General features: G+C 44.6%; 2 protein-coding genes across 2 annotated transcripts; both read right to left on the bottom strand.

Moving 5' to 3' along the window:
- Positions 1 to 2,721: 2,721 nt before the first annotated feature.
- Positions 2,722 to 4,864, bottom strand: mrps33 (mitochondrial ribosomal protein S33). Its single transcript, XM_056416012.1, has 3 exons — positions 4,725 to 4,864; positions 3,548 to 3,796; positions 2,722 to 3,037 (listed from the first exon to the last, which is right to left on the bottom strand). Exons 2-3 carry the CDS (start codon positions 3,760 to 3,762, stop codon positions 2,932 to 2,934), a joined length of 321 nt encoding a protein of 106 aa, XP_056271987.1. The 5' UTR covers positions 3,763 to 3,796; positions 4,725 to 4,864; the 3' UTR covers positions 2,722 to 2,931.
- Positions 4,865 to 6,428: 1,564 nt separating this feature from the next.
- On the bottom strand, positions 6,429 to 18,201 carry dnaaf4 (dynein axonemal assembly factor 4). The gene is made up of 9 exons (XM_056415947.1): positions 17,992 to 18,201; positions 14,934 to 15,081; positions 12,908 to 13,038; positions 12,589 to 12,796; positions 12,362 to 12,507; positions 11,639 to 11,748; positions 11,402 to 11,555; positions 11,182 to 11,287; positions 6,429 to 7,061 (listed from the first exon to the last, which is right to left on the bottom strand). The coding sequence occupies exons 1-9, from the start codon at positions 18,112 to 18,114 to the stop codon at positions 6,943 to 6,945; spliced, it is 1,245 nt and encodes a 414-aa protein (XP_056271922.1). The 5' UTR covers positions 18,115 to 18,201; the 3' UTR covers positions 6,429 to 6,942.
- Between the last annotated feature and the right edge of the window lie 2,516 nt (positions 18,202 to 20,717).

The following is a 20,717-nucleotide window of genomic DNA, read 5'->3' as shown; positions in this document are numbered from 1 at the left end:
ACAACCAGGTGCCGATCACCTTCATCCCTGAATATTTCCAGCATGGCTCTCCATTCATTTCTGTGCAGCATGCTTTTCAGTCAAAAGTAAAAAGGTGCTCCTTGACGCACAACATTCTCACTGTATTTGACAGCTGGTAGTTTCTTTTAATCATAATATGTAAATAATACAGTGCGAGGCCCCCTTTGTTCTGTGAGCTGTGTCAGCAGGCGGGCGGCCTGTGAGGCTCAGCACAGCTCCTGGACGGCGATGCTCCCTCCAGCTCCATCAGATCCTCGCCTGTGTGAGAGAAAGAAGGAGAAACTAAACATTTGCAGTCATAGTTTGGTTTACGGTTATATTCCCCTTCATGCACCGACCATCTGAACGACTATAATCCTCATTCCTGATGGATTATCAGTGTGAATGTGGACTCTGTGTGCTCTCAGCCATGCGGTTGGCACTGGAGGTCGTACCCTCCTGGTCCCAGGCCGGCGTGCCCATCAGCAGGTCGGCTCACAAAGGACTCCCCCTTCTCTGGTTTGGGATCACACACTGGAACCCCGACGGCGTCGGAAGCAGCAGAGAGAGAAGCATTGTGGCCGCTTCATGACTGCTATTGCTGATTTACAAAAAATATATATATATAAAGCCCATGTGAGATACCCAGGCCTAGTGCGCGTCTAAGACAAGAGTATAGGACTAAGGCTGAGGTCAAATAGTCAAATAATGACCTCCTAATGTCTATTCCTAACCACTTTTCCTTGACCTCTGTGGAAAATGTCACGGGGTCAAGGAAAGACGGGAAGGAGAATTCACGTGGAGGAAAAGACAACCGCTGTGTTTTGAGAATCCACTCACCCTAACTTTGTAGGTTAAGATAAGAATTTTAAAAGTGATTCTTGATGTTACTGGGAGCCAGTGCAGAGCAGCTAGTGCAGGAGTGATGTGATCTCTTTTCTTAGTTTTAGTGAGAACACGAGCTGCAGCATTCTGGATCAACTGGAGGGACCGAAGAGACTTATTAGAGCAGCCTGATAATAAGGAGTTGCAGTAATCTCGAAGTAACGAACGCGTGAACCAATTGTTCTGCATCTTTTTGAGACAAGATGTGCCTGATTTTTGAAATATTACGGAGTTGAAAGAATGCAGTCCTTGAGATGTTCTTCACGTGGGAGTTAAAGGACAAGTCCTGATGAAAGAGAACAGAGATTCTTTTCAGTGATGTTGATGCTAGAACAATGCCATCCACAGAAACCACATCTCCAGATCATTGATCTCTGAGGTGCTCAGAGTAAAATAACTAACTTATGTGAAGTTTAAAATGGATGAAGGGGTTGGATTAGCAGTGGGTTTTCTTGACCTCAAGAAGGCATTTGACACAGTTAATGATTAATAAACTGTTAAATATGACCTTTTTTAGAGAGTCTCAGAAATCCTTGAAGGAAGAACTCAGTGTATCAGAGTGGTCGATGTTTCATCTACTCTGAGATCTAACAAGGGAGCACCCCAGGGTTCTGTTTCAGGGCCTTTATTATTCAGTTTATACACAAATCATTTTCCGTGTGTCTGCAATGGGTGTGATATTCAAATGTACGCTAATGATACAGTGATGTATGTGCACGCAAAGAACAAGCTGCACTTAAACTCACATTCACACATGTAACTAAATGGCTTTCAGATTCCTGCCTTCATCTGGATGTTAAAAAGACTGTTTGAATGTTCTTCACAAAGAGGAAGAAGTGCACAGTGTCCCCGGAGCCAGACCTTTATGCTGCTGGTAGTAGCACATTTTTAATATTTAGGATTTTTCATTGATCCTCTTTTAAAATTCTCTTTCTAACCATGCAGGCTACGAAACTGTATTTTAATGCAATGATTGTCCCCCATCGGACCTACTGCTTACCAGCTGGGCACAAGCATCGTAACATTAAATTATGTCCATATTCTCTATAAACAAGCTCTAAAAACACTTAATTAAAAAAAAAAAAAGTCCCCATCACTGCAATATCCTCATTATGCACCATATTTTGAGTTGTGAGACCCTCATTATATTCAATAATGTGTGTTATGGCATGGCTCCGCCTCCGCTGAGTGGTTTTATTAAATAAGTCGCTCTGTGGCAGACTCACAGATCTGCTTCAAGAGGTCATTGTGTCGTCTCACATCGGTCAAGCTCTTTTAGTAAATCAGCATTTTCGGTGAATTCATCCAACTCGTGGAACGCTCTGCCTTCACACACACGCACAAAAAACATGTACAAACTAGAACGGGCACTCGGTAGCGCGCATACCTTCGCACATCACAAGATTGGGCATTGAATTATGAACATTGTCACATTTTGCAGCTACTTAAAACTTAAACGCTTTGAGTCGATCTCTGACGACTATTTTGTAGTCCTGTTAAAGACTACAGCAGCAGTAGACCTACTAGTCCTTACAAGTAACAGTCTTACTAGTAACAGTCTTACTAGTAAGTCTTACTTTTAAGTCATACTAGTAAGTCTTACTAGTAAGTCATACTAGTAAGTCTTACTAGTAAGTCATACAAGTAACAGTCTTACTAGTAACAGTCATACTAGTAACAGTCATACTAGTAACAGTCTTACTAGTAACAGTCTTACTAGTAAGTCTTACTAGTAACAGTCTTACTAGTAACAGTCTGAGGAGCACATGTTGTTAGTAGCACTATAAAGTAGTACAGGGGCCATCATAGTGATAGTAACCAGACAGGAGGAGGGACCTTGTTTGTTTTTCCCATCTTTATTGACATGTTTGATCTGATGTTGAACACTATTGGTGATTATCAGCTCATGTGCTGCCATCTTGATTCTCCCTGGGAGGTCAGGGGTCAGAAGAGCCGCTTCCTGCCCTCCTTCAGGACAGCAGAGGGGTGAACAGTGTCGTCATGTGCTCTGCCTGCATGGAAAACGAAGAAGAAAAGAACGGCCGCTCATTTCTTCTTGCTCGCCCTCTTCCCCTCTCCTTTCTTTGGTTTCCCTTTCCCTCTCAGCTTCTTCAGGCGACGCATCTCCTCCTTGAAGTCCTCGTGCTCGTCTCTGAGGAGGAAGAGTCCACATGTCAATGAACTGATGGATATGAAGCCACTGCTGCAGCGGGGTCCATCACACGCTGACCAGGACCTCACACCACCAACCATTTAGTGACATCTCGGCATATACGTGATCGTGGATTATCCCCGAGCTACGGTTGCTATGGCCACCGAACCTCTCGGTTAAGGTGCGTTCACTCGTAGCGCGGAAAAAAAGGAAATTACGCCGCGAGTATGAGAGCGTATGCCCGGCTTATATTTTGACCGTCTTTCTTTTAAAAACATATGAATCATTTCAAACTCAGTATGAATAAACATGTGAATATAACACATTTCAAGGACTTTTCCAAAACGTTTGTTTTCAAAAAATTTTTTCAAGGACTTTTACCAGGCCTGGAAATAACAGTTTTAAAAATCCAAGACTTTTTCCAGGTTTTTCATTCGACTGTACGAACCGTGTAATGACACTCGACACTTCCTGTTCAGATGGTTCACATTGAGAACTCCTTCTGCGTACCTGAACAGCCCCATGTACCGCAGCTTCTGGGTCATGGCGTAGTAGATCTTGTGCTCTGGGTACCAGTTGTACACCTCCTTCCTCTTGGCCATGGGGGTCTCCTGGAACAGCTGGACCACCTTCATGGACTTGGAGTCTGTCTCGCGCACCACACCCCCAAAGATCTGTGCGCTCAGTCTGGCCATGCGCACGGCGTAGCTGGACAGGCCGGCCATGCCCGCTGAGCGCAGCACAGGGAGGACTTCAAACCTGACACCGGTGGATCATATAAACGCTTACATTAAATGCGACAGAAAAAATAACAGTGAGAACATTTGAGTTTTTATTCATTTTGTAAACAGACGTAATATTAGAGTTGAAGATGTTCGGGTCATTTTTTTTTCATATTCTGAGATTTCAGATCGGGGGCCGACCGGTTCTACTATGCAACGACTCACAGGGGAGAAAATGTCCTGACCGCCAAAGAAATAACTAAAGCACCAGCAGCCTCAATTAAAAGAGCGTAACGTTTGTGCTGACTCAGCCTTCCTTCTTATGCAATTACATTTGAATTTCTGTTTTTAAGTCACAGGACGACAAACAACATGGGAAAGCTCAGTGCTGTTGGTCCAATATATATATATATATATATAAATATATCTACATATTTTATATATATATTTCATACATATAAATGATATATATATAAATAATATATAATATATACATATTTTATATATTTAATACATATAAATAATATAAAATATATATTTAATACATATAAATAATATAAAATATATATTTAATACATATAAATAATATATATTTATATAATATAAAATATATATAATATATATATAAACACCATATATATATAAACACTATATATATACATAATATATACACAATATATATATAATATATACATTATATATATAATATATACATAATATATATATTATATAATATATATATATATAGGACTAACAGCACTGAGCTTTCAGATGATCAGATAGCCATCAACTAATGAACAGTCGTGTGATTATCGCAGATGAACCAACATGTGGAACATGTATTTGGAGGTCACGTGTTTAAAAGAAGAGCCTTTGAGTAGGAAAGCTCGCAGCCAGTCTGGACTCGTGCTCGCATTCAGTGTAATAAAGCGACCCTCCCGCCATGGTGCTCACGTGGTTCTTACCTGTATCCTGAGAGGAAGTGCACACCGTTCTTCTGTGAACCGCCGGGGAAACACAGCAACTGACGAGCTACGACAATCCGTGTTGGAACGTTTTTAGTTTACGTTCACCTTCACGCGCGCCATACTGCCATCACAAGCTCTATTGCGCATGACACATGTTCCGTGGAGCTGATTGGTTCGTTGCGTCCATTTCCGGTTTCATGGAAAGTGGTATTTTAAATTCCAACACGAGCCATATTTGATACATTACCCATGTATTCATCAATTAGTTGTCAATAAAATGTAATTAATACGGACTGACGATGTTATGAAGTCTGGTCTTCTTCTTCTTCTTCTGCTTCTTCTTCTTCTTCTTGGTGTTTAGCGGCGGTTGGCATCCATATATTTAGTGCATTACCGCCACCCTCTGCTCTGGAGTATTAAATCAGACAGTAGACTCTTTTTACCCAAAAATAAATAAATAAATACAATGAATAAATAATTAACCCTGATCCCTACATTTCAATTACACACTATAACCCCCTGTGTCCTTTAAGAACACGAACACTACATGAAGTCTGGTGTAATGTTCTTATGTTTAAGTATTAGCAGGAAGTCCGTCGCTCTTAAGAGGTCCGTGGGTGTGACAAGTGTTGCACAACGTTCCGGTTCTTCGTGTGAAGTGCACTCGTTTGAATTGTGTGTTTCAATTTGTATTTTTAACTGAAAAATAAAGATGCACTTTAAGAGCTAAGATAATATCACATTAAAAAGAATAGCAGGATACCAGGTTTTATATATTCTCCAACACAAGTAAACACATATCTGACACTAATAAATCTGAGAATGCAGATTTGACATCTTGACATTTATCTATGAAACTGAATGCATCTTGAATTTCTTTTACACATTTTTGTTATAAAGTGACTTTCCAACCGTAGAGTCATGATCTTTGAGCAGTTGAAGGTTCTTTAAATGATGATTGAATAATAGAAGTTTTACAAACACATGTTTCTCTCGACTCATACACAGACACGGTTGTTCTGAAACAGATTACTGGAATGGTTAAGTAAAAAACTCACAGCAATGCATACTGTCGGTCATCATGAGAATATTCTTAGTGTTTTTGGACAAACGATTAATGTTTTACTACGTTTAGCAAACTTATTTATTCATAGTTAAAAGTCCCCACATCTCTTCATGTGCATAATAAATGTTAACTCTATATTATTCCTCTACATTTGAAAAATATCTGTATATTTGTAAAATATCTGTGTATATATTTTTTACAGTTAATAGAAATATAATATATGTATAATACAAATGAATGAACATTTCTGTGCATTTCATTTGTTGTGTCTTACGTCTTAATGGTTGAAAATGAACAGCCATCATTTTACTTCACAAAGAGAATCCTACGAATTACTTTTAATTCTTAAATGTCATACACCCTGCTATTTTATTTGATTGTATTGTATATTTGTAAACATGTGTGCTGCTGCTTCACATAATTTCCCCGTGCTGATGAATAAAGTAAAATCTAATCTAATAAAATATTCGATACGATACACTTGTTATTTGTGTTGGTGGGTTGGGATGAGCCGTCTCTCGTGTTCAAGGTAAAGCAATACAAGCTAAAACGGGCACTCTGTAGAGCGCATACCTTCGCATATCACACGATTGGGCATTGAATTCTGAACATTTTGACATTAGTTGCATGCCAACTGGTAAAAAGAAGATTTTGACCTTTCATGACCTTGACCTTTGACCCGATCGATCCCAAAATCTAATCAAATGGTCCCCGGATAACAACCAATCATCCCACCAAATTTCATGCGATTCGGTTTAATACTTTTTGAGTTATGCGAGTAACACGCAAACAAATAAATAAATAAATACACGGCGATCAAAACATAACCTTCCGCATTTTCAATGCGAAGGTAATGACATCTAAAAGAACAATATGATACGATATTTACATGGTGACAAACATTTTACTTTGGGAGATGCAACATTGGACCACTCGAGGGCGCTCACACTCCCTCTGCATCCCTTCATCTGTAAAGCACAGGTCCGTCGCACTCCGATGTTTCCAACTCGAAGCCTGTCGCTCACTGGATACAGCAGGGGGACAGATATGCGGCACCTTGGGTTCTTTGTTGTCATTTATTAAACCGTTGAGGGAACAGACACACAACACCCACAACACAGCCACACGCGACGCCCAGTGGGCTGCCTCTCACTGGGTCCAGGGGGCCGCTGCACTGCCCTGCATTGTGTCTCGGACTCTCTGCGTGTCGGCCTGCAGCGCTTCGTTGTGAGGGTCCGTCTTCAGAGCAGCTTGGTAGTCCTGAAGCCCTGAGAGGACAAAACACCATCAGCCGACAGACGGAGCAGATGGACATCTGTTCGTTTATCATTCTGAAGTGACGTCATGTATTATACTATTTAATTATTGATAATCTTGGTCCAGACCTAGAGATGCTGCTATAGGTTGAGAGGCTGAGGGGGACGCTTAGGATACACTGAGCTCCTCTCTCCTCTCCTCTCTCCTTATGGACACTTAGGATACACTGAGCACCTCTCTCCTCTCCTCTCTCCTTATGGACGCTTAGGATACACTGAGCTTCTCTCTCCTCTCCTCTCTCCTTATGGACGCTTAGGATACACTGAGCTCCTCTCTCCTCTCCTCTCTCCTTATGGACGCTTAGGATACACTGAGCACCTCTCTCCTCTCTCCTTATGGATGCTTAGGATACACTGAGCTTCTCTCTCCTCTCTCCTTATGGACGCTTAGGATACACTGAGCTCCTCTCTCCTCTCCTCTCCTTATGGATGCTTAGGATACACTGAGCACCTCTCTCCTCTCCTCTCTCCTTATGGACGCTTAGGATACACTGAGCTTCTCTCTCCTCTCCTCTCTCCTTATGGACGCTTAGGATACACTGAGCTCCTCTCTCTCTCCTCTCTCCTTATGGACGCTTAGGATACACTGAGCTCCTCTCTCCTCTCCTCTCTCCTTATGGACGGTTAGGATACACTGAGCACCTCTCCTCTCCTCTCTCCTTATGGACGCTTAGGATACACTGAGCTCCTCTCTCCTCTCCTCTCTCCTTATGGACGCTTAGGATACACTGAGCACTCTCTCCTCTCCTCTCTCCTTATGGATGCTTAGGATACACTGAGCCCTCTCTCCTCTCCTCTCTCCTTATGAACGCTTAGGATACACTGAGCTCTCTCTCTCCTCTCTCCTTATGGACGCTTAGGATACACTGAGCTCCTCTCTCTCTCTCTCTCCTTATGGACGCTTAGGATACACTGAGCTCTCTCTCTCTCCTCTCTCCTTATGGACGCTTAGGATACACTGAGCTCCTCTCTCCTCTCCTCTCCTTATGGACGCTTAGGATACACTGAGCACCTCTCTCCTCTCCTCTCCTTATGGACGCTTAGGATACACCCCTCTCCTCTCCTCTCTCCTTATGGACGCTTAGGATACACTGAGCTCCTCTCTCCTCTCTCCTTTTGGACGCTTAGGATACACTGAGCACCTCTCTCCTCTCCTTATGGATGCTTAGGATACACTGAGCTCCTCTCTCCTCTCCTCTCTCCTTATGGACGCTTAGGATACACTGAGCTCCTCTCCTCTCTCCTCTCCTTATGGACGCTTAGGATACACTGAGCTCCTCTCTCCTCTCTCCTTATGGACGCTTAGGATACACTGAGCTCCTCTCTCCTCTCTCCTTATGGACGCTTAGGATACACTGAGCTCCTCTCTCCTCTCTCCTTATGGACGCTTAGGATACACTGAGCTCCTCTCTCCTCTCTCCTTTTGGACGCTTAGGATACACTGAGCACCTCTCCTCTCCTCTCTCCTTTTGGACGCTTAGGATACACTGAGCACCTCTCCTCTCCTTATGGACGCTTAGGATACACTGAGCACCTCTCTCCTCTCCTCTCTCCTTATGGACGCTTAGGATACACTGAGCACCTCTCTCCTCTCCTTATGGACGCTTAGGATACACTGAGCACCTCTCTCTCTCTCCTTATGGACGCTTAGGATACACTGAGCTCCTCTCTCCTCTCTCCTTATGGACGCTTAGGATACACTGAGCTCCTCTCTCTTCTCCTCTCTCCTTATGGACGCTTAGGATACACTGAGCACCTCTCTCCTCTCTCCTTATGGACGCTTAGGATACACTGAGCTCCTCTCCTCTCTCCTTATGGACGCTTAGGATACACTGAGCTCCTCTCTCCTCTCCTCTCTCCTTATGGACGCTTAGGATACACTGAGCACCTCTCTCCTATCCTCTCTCTCCTTATGGACGCTTAGGATACACTGAGCACCTCTCTCCTCTCTCCTTATGGACGCTTAGGATACACTGAGCTCCTCTCTCCTCTCCTTATGGACGCTTAGGATACACTGAGCACCTCTCTCTCCTCTCTCCTTATGGACGCTTAGGATACACTGAGCACCTCTCTCCTCTCACTCCTTATGGACGCTTAGGATACACTGAGCTCCTCTCCTCTCCTCTCTCCTTATGGACGCTTAGGATACACTGAGCTCCTCTCTCATCTCCTCTCTCCTTATGGACGCTTAGGATACACTGAGCACCTCTCTCCTCTCCTTATGGACGCTTAGGATACACTGAGCTCCTCTCTCTCTCTCTCCTTATGGACGCTTAGGATACACTGAGCACCTCTCCTCTCTCCTTATGGACGCTTAGGATACACTGAGCACCTCTCTCCTCTCTCCTTATGGACGCTTAGGATACACTGAGTATCTCTCTCCTCTCCTCTCTACTTATGGACGTGTAGGATACACTGAGCCTCTCTCTCTCCTCTCTCCTTAGGGGTGCTTAGGATACACTGAGCACCTCTCTGCTATCCTCTCTCTCCTTATGGACGCTTAGGATACACTGAGCCCCTCTCTCCTCTCTCCTTATGGACGCTTAGGATACACTGAGCACCTCTCCTCTCCTCTCTCCTTATGGACGCTTAGGATACACTGAGCACCTCTCTCCTCTCTCCTTATGGACGCTTAGGATACACTGAGCTCCTCTCTCCTCTCTCCTTATGGACGTTTAGGATACACTGAGCTCCTCTCTCCTCTCCTTATGGACGTTTAGGATACACTGAGCACCTCTCTCCTCTCCTCTCTCCTTATGGACGTTTAGGATACACTGAGCACCTCTCTCCTCTCCTCTCTCCTTATGGACGCTTAGGATACACTGAGCTCCTCTCCTCTCTCCTTATGGACGCTTAGGATACACTGAGCACCTCTCCTCTCTCCTTATGGACGCTTAGGATACACTGAGCACCTCTCTCCTCTCTCTCCTTATGGACGCTTAGGATACACTGAGCTCCTCTCTCCTCTCTCCTTATGGACGCTTAGGATACACTGAGCTCCTCTCTCTGCTCTCTCCTTATGGACTCTTAGGATACACTGAGCACCTCTCTCTCCTCTCTCCTTATGGACGCTTAGGATACACTGAGCACTCTCCTCTCCTCTCTCCTTATGGACGCTTAGGATACACTGAGCTCCTCTCTCTCCTCTCTCCTTATGGACGCTTAGGATACACTGAGCTCCTCTCTCCTCTCCTTATGGACGCTTAGGATACACTGAGCACCTCTCTCCTCTCCTCTCTCCTTATGGACGCTTAGGATACACTGAGCACCTCTCCTCTCCTCTCTCCTTTTGGACGCTTAGGATACACTGAGCTCCTCTCCTCTCCTCTCTCCTTATGGACGTTTAGGATACACTGAGCACCTCTCCTCTCTCCTTATGGACGCTTAGGATACACTGAGCTCCTCTCTCCTCTCCTATCTCCTTATGGACGCTTAGGATACACTGAGCACCTCTCTCCTCTCCTCTCCTTATGGACGCTTAGGATACACTGAGCTCCTCTCTCTCCTCTCTCCTTATGGATGCTTAGGATACACTGAGCTCCTCTCTCCTCTCCTCTCTCCTTATGGACGCTTAGGATACACTGAGCTCCTCTCTCCTCCTCTCTCCTTATGGACGCTTAGGATACACTGAGCTCCTCTCTCCTCTCCTCTCTCCTTATGGACGCTTGGATACACTGAGCACCTCTCCTCTCCTCTCTCCTTATGGACGCTTAGGATACACTGAGCTCCTCTCTCCTCTCCTCTCTCCTTATGGACGTTTAGGTTACACTGAGCACCTCTCTCCTCTCCTCTCTCCTTATGGACGCTTAGGATACACTGAGCTCCTCTCTCCTCTCCTCTCTCCTTATGGACGCTTAGGATACACTGAGCACCTCTCTCCTCTTCTCTCTCTCCATATGGATGAATTTACATCTCTCCATCACACATTAGTAACTCTGCTTCCTCCCCTGAGTCCTTGTGACTTCACGTCTCATCGGGTCTATCGGACCTGGCTGGTTCTGATGCCTCCTGCCATTGAATTGAATTAAAACCAACACATCAAATTCAAATAAGTATAGCAACAGTGTTCAACCTTCTGCATAGAGCTGGAGCTGGCAGAAAGCAGACCCTCGGCGGACATGGGCTCTGGCCCTGGCAGCTGCATTGGCAGCAACTGGTGGAGTCAATAGATCCAGAGCCTGCAGAGGAAGGAGTACAGATGTGTATTCCTGCTTTACACAATGGCTGAACTCAATGTCCTCTGCCACGTAGAGGAGAGATGAACACGTGTGAAGGGCTGTGACAGTACGGACCTGAGAGGAATCCTCAATGGCCTTGTGGAGGTTTCTTAACTTCAGATGGCAGGCAGCCCTGTTTGAATACAGCGCCGGGATCTTTCTGTTGAGCCTGATCGCCAGGCTGTACGCGTTCACTGCCCCCTGGTGGTCGCCAGTCACAAAACATTTGCTGAAGGAAAGAAGAAAGAATCAAGTTCACGACCTCAGATGTTCACAAACCTTCTGTGTTTCAACAGATGAGACTTCACTTACTCCCCTTTGTCCTTCAACCAGTCAGGGTTCCTCTCCTCCTCCTTCAGGTCCTCCAGCTCTTCCACATCTGCATTTACTGAACGCCTGCTTTCTGCTTGTTTTTTGAGCCACTGTTGGTAACACTGTAATGTCACTCACAAAAGATATGGTGCCTTCAATCTTTACACATTAGCTTGAATTGCAGACATGTGTTTTTTCTGGGAATGTGTCATATTTGAAAAGGCCTACTGTACAGGAATCGTGGCTTAGTTTGTAAACACGACATTTAAATGGAGGAGATAATCGAGGGCGTAGAGTTCGGATCCGTTTTCACCTCTAATGTGTTCAGAATGTGGGATACGTTTTGAACGTGGTGAACATAAAACACATAATGCTGCGTTCACGCCAAAAAGGGTTGCGAGTATTCGTCTTTCACTTCATTCGCGGCTTAGAGGGGGCGGGGCTTATCTCTATGGCTTTACTCCATTAAGACTGTTATCATTCCCGCCATCCACCATGGAATAAATAATCACTATTTCTGCTTTATGCTTAGTGTGGACATCCCACAAACATCTGAACATCTCACGCAAATGCCGTGTCGTCGCCGTGTGAATGTGTGTTTGTTTAGATCCAAAAGAATGTGTGTGAACGTTGAAAGGAATCTCGACATCGTGCTCCCTGGCTGCTTCACGACGAGAGGAAAGCCTGTGAATGACACAAAGGAGGTCAGAAAGCTCAGGTCACCTCTTCCTCGTCGGGCACTTGTGATTCCCTGAGGGCTGTTGGAAAAAGCCGCGGGGTAAACGTGACTCGAATGTTTCCGACGGGCCTCGGAGGAGGCGGGGCCTCTCGTTTTCTCCCGCTTTTCGCTTCACCGTCGCCTCTTTGATCTAAATGCAGCAAAGTGTTCGTTAAAAGTGCAAAACCGAGCGGCGTGGGGAGCAGGTCTGATCCCACAGGAAGTGACTCACCCAGCTGGACACGTGCTCCATCTGAACATCGGTTTTCCTGCTTCTCTTTCTGCCCGTTTTGCCCGTCTCTCTGACCGCGCATCTTCAGTGGGTCTTCTTCCTCTGCTTTTTCTTTCGGTCTCAGTTGCCATGCTGCCAGCTCCGCTGTGGTTCTCTCTCGCTCTTCGTCCTTGGTTTTCTGGATACTTTCTCTTTTCTCTTCTTCAAGCTGAGATCAGGAAAAAACGCATGAAGAATGAGTCGTTGGAGATTTCACAGCAGATTTCCAACTGGTCGGTTGTGATCTCTAAGTCGATGGTGCGGTCACTGAGTATCGTACCTTCATCATTTTCTCCAGTGCATATTTTTTATCCGCATGCTTTTTCATCGCCTTGGATGTGGACTTGGCAGAGAGCTTCTCCTGGTGTTTCAACAGAGCCCTTTCTCTGATCTCTCTTTTTTCCTTATCACCTGAAACACATTGAGTTATAATGCTGGATTCCTTTTATGGAATACTCTTGGAGACTTTTTAGTTCAATGCAACTGCGTCCTATGTGAGATTGGAAAAAGATCATAAAGTACATGCATTTCTCTTGGGAAAGGCCAGAGTGGCTCCACTAAAGCAGACTGGAGCTCACAGCCACACTTCTTGATGTTCTAGTTGATGAAATGCTTCGGGAAGGAGTTGCAATTTAAGCTTGAGAAGTCAGTCTTCAGTTCTTAAAAGTATCTCTCGTGAAACCAGGCCATTTCAAACGGAACCGCTGTGATCAGAGAAGCCGCCGATGAGGATCAGTGGAGATATGTATCCAGCAGATGAAGCATCGAGAAGATTAAGAGCCGAGGATTTTCTGAAACGCAGCAGATGGATAGAAGGACCAGAGTTTTGATACAAGTCAAAGGAGGCGTGGCCTAAACTGGAGGTGGATCTTGATGTGATTTCAGCAGATGACCCAGAGGTCAAAAGGGGACTAAATGGTGAATGCTATCATCAAGGATTTGGAAAAGGATTTCCATCTTGGATTAGACTAAAAGGATCCGCGGCTTGGTTTCTGAAGGGCGAAGTAAAGATCATGATGTTGGGACAGGAGAGAACGGAGTGTTGTGCTTCTGCAGGCCTCATAAAGGACAATCTGAAGATTTAGGAACATGAAGTGAACAGAAGAGTTCGGAGCTTAAAGGCCACTCTGAACTCCTGAAGATCGAGCAGAGGCAGAGCATCAATTGTTCAATAGTACAAAGACACAAGTGCACAGCTGGAATTGCCTCTCAAGGGTAAAAACGTCCCCAAACTGGATGATGAAGTCCTCAGAGTGCTCAGTTGAGTGAAGCCAGAAGAATCCAAACATCCAGTCATGTTGTGCTAAGATCTGCATTTAAAACTCATTTTGAACCAAATGAAACCTTGAAAGATTGCTGAACAGAAGACGGCAGATTTGCCCGACAAAGCTCCTTTTACAAATATTGGAGTTGACTATTTTGGGCCTTCGTATCTCCAATATTGGAAGCAGCAGTTTAGCATCATGGACTAATGCTTTCTCTTCCTCTACCACTCTCTAAATCTGTTTTCTCTCCCCATTATTCTTCTGTGGCTCGCAAGTAGGTATGGTGGCCGAACCTTGACTTGGAAGTGGAACAGCCTGGCGAGGAATTTCAGACCTGCCAGTTGGATCAACAGACGCCACGCCAGGTTCCACGACACCCCCGGGAGATCCCGGGTGAGTCCGAGAAGAGCCGACACATTCTGGACCGTTCCTGAACCATATGTCCATGGTTGCGGTCGATGCACATGCAAAGTGGTTGGAGGTGTTCGGTATGTCACAGATCGCCTCTCAGGCAACAGCCACCAGGCTCAGGAGGCGGTTGGCCTCCTGCCTGTGACAGACAACACAACCACATTCACATCAGACGAGCTCCAGACCTTCGCCAAGAGGACGTCCAGCAACCAATGGCCTGGCAGAGAGAAACGTTCAGACGTTCAAGGCGGGGATGGAAAATGGCTTTTCTAAGCACCATCACTAAATAGTGATGGTGCTTAGAACTTTATTTTTCTCCACATGGCGCCGAACATGAAATGTTTGAACACCCCCCCCCCCCTCTAATTATTTTGTCTTGGCTCAACACATTTTGTGTATTGGTATCAGCTGAAAGAATGAATTGCAATAAATACAAGACAGTGACTGTTAGATAATCCATCTCGGAATATTGTCCCATTTGGAATAATAGTGGAAAATGAATGTTTATGAAAATGTAGTCCGTATCTCACGTATCTATCTATGCAGGATGACAGAGGTAATGCACTTCTGATAGACTATTGGAGATCGAAGGTGCGTGAGATGACTCCCCGGTCGGCTGGAGGCTCTTACTCGTTGTTATCATCAGATGTTCCCACGCTTTATTGGTCCTCTTCGGCAAACTGAAAACCGCAACTCCGTCTCCGATCTTTGCCGTGCTTCTGTCGTCATCAACAGGTTCGAAGAGGAAGGCTTCAAACAGGTACGGTGGGTAATGAACCTGGGCAGAAACAAATAAAGTGGAAAACACGGTATACTGTTTAAAGGAACACCGAAATGACGAATTATAAGATGGAGGCATGAAGTGGCTGTTTGAGAGGAAAGGCACCAGCAAAGGTGTTCAATTACTTTATTAACAAGGTGGGAATATGAATGAAAGGAGAATTTAAAAGTGTCACGAAGAACAAAGCTACTAAACTGTCTGATTGTTTTAAACATGCTGAATTAAATACGATCTTCCACTAACAAAGTCTCATATAACTGTTTGTTGTTATGGTTGATAGCCAGATTATATCCTGATTTTCAGAATATGCATTTAATAGTGTATGAAACACCCTATTCACATGATGTTGTGAACGGCCAAATAGTGCGTCACTTTAATCTATTATCTCCTTTCCTTTTAGAAAGGAAGGTCCAGTGTTTCCTATGCTAAAAGAGTTAAGTAAGGAAGCATTGAAGCTCCTTTCCTTTGCATTTAAAGAATTCGACCAGCACTTATCATGGCGGCCACTCAGATACTTCCGGGGTCATTTCACTCAGGTGGGATCCTTTCTAACCAAAAAAGACAATTCGATCGCAGCCTAGTTCCCTAAACACCGCGGTCGTCTTTTCCTGAGTTCTCTTTACAATCTTTCCTTGACCCTGTGACATTTTCCACAGAGGTCACGGAGAAGTAGTTTGGAATAGATGTGAGGTCAGCTGCAGCAACCTTTGCTCTCCAAAGAGTCATTTTGCCCTCTTTTCACAAAATGCGGTGTGCTTGAATCTTTCAACATGACATCTTTTGTAGTTTGATCATTTCTCACCACATATGAAAACATACGGGTCAGCCAGCATCGTTGGCAGTGAAAGCAAATGAATAAAGTCCACGCAGAATTAAGCTCTATTTCTCTCTGTGACTTTATAACATGTATTTGTTAAACAAATATAAAGTTTTTTTTTCTCCCATTGACACTGTAATACCTCAAACTCAAAGATACGGTGTTCCCTTTGAAAGATTGTTCACTGGGCAAACAATATTAATATACATATATATATATGTAAACATATACATTTATATATATGTTTGTACTACTGGACCAGACACCAAGGATGTAGACCGGATGTCCACTTGACTACCTTTACCTTTAGGTAGTGGTCCGTAGACCGGATGTCCACTTGACTACCTTTACCTTTAGGTAGTGGTATGTAGACCGGATGTCCACTTGACTGCCTTTACCTTTAGGTAGTGGTCCGTAGACCGGATGTCCACTTGACTACCTTTACCTTTATGTAGTGGTCCGTAGACCGGATGTCCACTTGACTACCTTTACCTTTATGTAGTGGTCCGTAGACCGGATGTCCACTTGACTACCTTTACCTTTATGTAGTGGTCCGTAGACCGGATGTCCACTTGACTACCTTTACCTTTAGGTAGTGGTATGTAGACCGGATGTCCACTTCACTACCTTTACCTTTAGGTAGTGGTCCGTAGACCGGATGTCCACTTGACTACCTTTACCTTTAGGTAGTGGTCCGTAGACCGGATGTCCACTTGACTACCTTTACCTTTATGTAGTGGTCCGTAGACCGGATGTCCACTTGACTACCTTTACCTTTATGTAGTGGTCCGTAGACCGGATGTCCACTTGACTACCTTTACCTTTAGGTAGTGGTATGTAGACCGGATGTCCACTTGACTACCTTTACCTTTAGGTAGTGGTATGTAGACCGGATGTCCACTTGACTACCTTTACCTTTAGGTAGTGGTATGTAGACCGGATGTCCACTTGACTACCTTTACCTTTAGGTAGTGGTCCGTAGACCGGATGTCCACTTGACTACCTTTACCTTTATGTAGTGGTCCGTAGACCGGATGTCCACTTGACTACCTTTACCTTTAGGTAGTGGTATGTAGACCGGATGCCCACTTGACTACCTTTACCTTTATGTAGTGGTCCGTAGACCGGATGTCCACTTGACTACCTTTACCTTTAGGTAGTGGTCCGTAGACCGGATGTCCACTTGACTACCTTTACCTTTATGTAGTGGTCCCTAGACCGGATGTCCACTTGACTAACTTTACCTTTAGGTAGTGGTCCGTAGACCGGATGTCCACTTGACTACCTTTACCTTTATGTAGTGGTCCGTAGACCGGATGTCCACTTGACTAACTTTACCTTTATGTAGTGGTCCGTAGACCGGATGTCCACTTGACTACCTTTACATTTAGGTAGTGGTATGTAGACCGGATGTCCACTTGACTACCTTTACCTTTATGTAGTGGTCCGTAGACCGGATGTCCACTTGACTACCTTTACCTTTAGGTAGTGGTATGTAGACCGGATGTCCACTTGACTACCTTTAACTTTAGGTAGTGGTCCCTAGACCGGATGTCCACTTGACTAACTTTACCTTTAGGTAGTGGTCCGTAGACCAGATGTCCACTTGACTACCTTTACCTTTATGTAGTGGTCCGTAGACCGGATGTCCACTTGACTACCTTTACCTTTAGGTAGTGGTCCGTAGACCAGATGTCCACTTGACTACCTTTACCTTTATGTAGTGGTCCGTAGACCGGATGTCCACTTGACTACCTTTACCTTTAGGTAGTGGTATGTAGACCGGATGTCCACTTGACTAACTTTACCTTTAGGTAGTGGTCCGTAGACCAGATGTCCACTTGACTAACTTTACCTTTATGTAGTGGTCCCTAGACCGGATGTCCACTTGACTACCTTTACCTTTAGGTAGTGGTATGTAGACCGGATGTCCACTTGACTAACTTTACCTTTATGTAGTGGTCCCTAGACCGGATGTCCACTTGACTAACTTTACCTTTAGGTAGTGGTCCGTAGACCGGATGTCCACTTGACTAACTTTACCTTTATGTAGTGGTCCCTAGACCGGATGTCCACTTGACTAACTTTACCTTTAGGTAGTGGTCCGTAGACCGGATGTCCACTTGACGACTCGTCGCTCCCTTCAGCGGAACGCTCAAGTAGACCGTGGAGTCCGTCTGAGTCCACGCGTAGTCCGTCACGAGCAGCGGCATCTTCCTTCCTTTCGCGTCACGCTCCTGCGGCTCGTTGTTCTTTTTCCAGCTGCGGTTCACGAGCTGCTCAACAACGTCGACGTCGCCCGGTTCTCGAAGAGCAGAACGCGGCTCTGCTTCCTCACGGCGTTCTGTTGCTATGGTGACCAAGCATGCTGCCTTCACGTTCGTCGGGAAAATCCGTGTTCAGAGTTACACGAAAGCAGCGACAGCAGCAGGGGCTCTAAACCTTAAGAGTAGAGAAGCAAATCCCAAAGCAAGGCTTTAGTTTTTAATGTTGAGATACCCTTAGCCGAGGTAGAACAATCACAACCACGTCTAGTTTGTTTAAATGGATATGATTTATTATATAAAAAAGCGCCAGCGTCAGATTTACCACATGCATGTCTGTAAATAAGAATCACAATGACACAAATTCTGGACTGGATGTTCAGTTATTGAATACAATTAAGCACATGTGTCATCAATGCCTTTTGTTTGTCTTTGAAATTCATGAATTATCAGCGGAAATTGAATAGGATGAAAAAAATACAATATATTTGATTTGTACAGCGCTTTACAAGGTACTCAAGACATTTACATGGTAAAAAACAAACAATATAAGCAACAACAATACAAACAAACAGGAATAAAAAGAAGAAGAAGAAGAAATAAAAACAAGTAGCGAGTGATGGAGAATGTCTGAGGCCATGAGGGAGAGAGTTCCAGAGGGAGGGGGCACTAATGGAGAAGGCCCTACCTCCATTTTATGTGGGGTTGGCAGCATTACATAAGGCTTACAGGAAAGCGTCAACAATAACAATAGCCTGTGATCATATAAAACCTGTAATTATATGTAGTGGGGAACGCTCCCCAGAGAAGGAAAGGTAGGGTTTGGGACGCAGCCCTCAGGCTGGCTCCTCCCCCAATCAGCGCCAGCATATAAACGCACCTGTTGTCAACGCCTCACTCTCTTCTGGCCCTCTGGTTCACCGGCTGCTGCTCCTACTTTGCCTGTTTCGCATCGTTGGATCGTTGTAAACTAGTTCTGCATGTTTGGGCTTTTAATTGTTTTTGGATATTTTTCATTGATTCCTGTGATAAACTTCTAGTTTGTTTTACTAAACACGTCCCCAGCCAAATATCAGAAGCAAATCTGTGTACGCTTAACAAACTACATATTAAGGGGTTGTAATTGTTGGTTCCTGCCGTGACCCCGTTGCTTATCAAAAGAGGTCACTGTGGGTGCGTGGAGGTTTAATTTCAACGGATGCAATAAACAGACGAAATGTCCAGGGGCAACAAACCGGAACCCAAAAGCACAAGAGACAGGGTAACAACCATGAATGTCTTAACTTGAAAAATCAGAATTACTTGGGAAATCAGGCCAAGAGGCAAATAAGTCCAAAACGGGGCAGACAGAGACTCGGAGGTCAGGAATATACTCTCATAAAGTCAGAGAACTTGGCACGAAAACACAAGACAACCTGGCAGAGGACAAGTGAGAGGCCCTAAATACTGGCACACTAACGACAGGATGGGCTGCAGGTGAGCAGGGCGGGAGGACCAGGTGAAGGGAATGAGACACAATCAGGTGTGAATGGGTCTGAAATGACATCAGCGTTAAATAAATCGGCAAACAGAATGAAAACAACAAATATGACGTGACAAAATGGTTATTTATTTCTAGAATTGTACGGCTTCTTAGTTGACAGAGGCCCTTCGCCCCCTCGGGGTGGGACGTCCAACAAAACACAAAACAAACAAAATGTCTGTTACAGTTCCCTTAATGTCGCCCTCCCTTAAGTCTTCAACGCATTCTGGCGTTGTCGGCAGGATACTGTGAAGGCGGAGACGTGTGGTTGACTTCCCCTCGTCATAACTCTCAACATTCTGACGCTTCTTTTGTTTTGTATTAACAGCGTTTACTTTGGCTTTCAATAATTAAGTATACATTTAATATCAGAAAATTACTTTTGATACTTAAGCACAGTAATTATCAGATACTTTAAGACGTGTACTCAAGTAGTATTCTCATAGGTGGTACTTTAGGGGTACTTTATACACCACTGGATGGAGGTCACATGCTCCGGCGTAACCGGTAGTTCCACCAAACAACCACCAGGGGGAAGTCTGAGGACGCTGAGTCTCCAACAGAACTGCAGGGCCCTGCAGGTCTGCAGGAGCCACCAGACTACTGCCACTACATCAGCAGCACAGTGAACTACAGACATATTCAACTTGTCATACCCAACATGTGAAGAACTGAAGGATATTCATTTCAGTTTATTTTATATAGCCCAATACCACAGATTACAAATGTGCCTCAGAGGGCTTTACTACCTGTCACTGATCAGCTGACGCCACTTTTTAAAAGTGATTTTCCCGCATGTGGTGTTCACCAAGTTTCCTCTGAAAGAACCGTTGTATGGAAGCCCGTTTCCGCCACTGAGAAAAAATATTAGGATCCTGTAAGTCATAATTATGACTTAATATGTCATAATAATGAGATACTATCAGGCACGTGCACAGATAGCCCCCTAGTGGTGCTCAAGCTCCTCCCCTTTTGTCCGGGATGAGAAAAGTGCCCCTTTCTGATGGAAACACATTTTTTCTTCATTAAT

This window comes from Pseudoliparis swirei, chromosome 6 (genome assembly GCF_029220125.1).
Source record: "Pseudoliparis swirei isolate HS2019 ecotype Mariana Trench chromosome 6, NWPU_hadal_v1, whole genome shotgun sequence".
Taxonomy (NCBI): Eukaryota; Metazoa; Chordata; class Actinopteri; order Perciformes; family Liparidae; genus Pseudoliparis; species Pseudoliparis swirei.
This window is presented reverse-complemented; position numbering and strand designations above follow the sequence as displayed.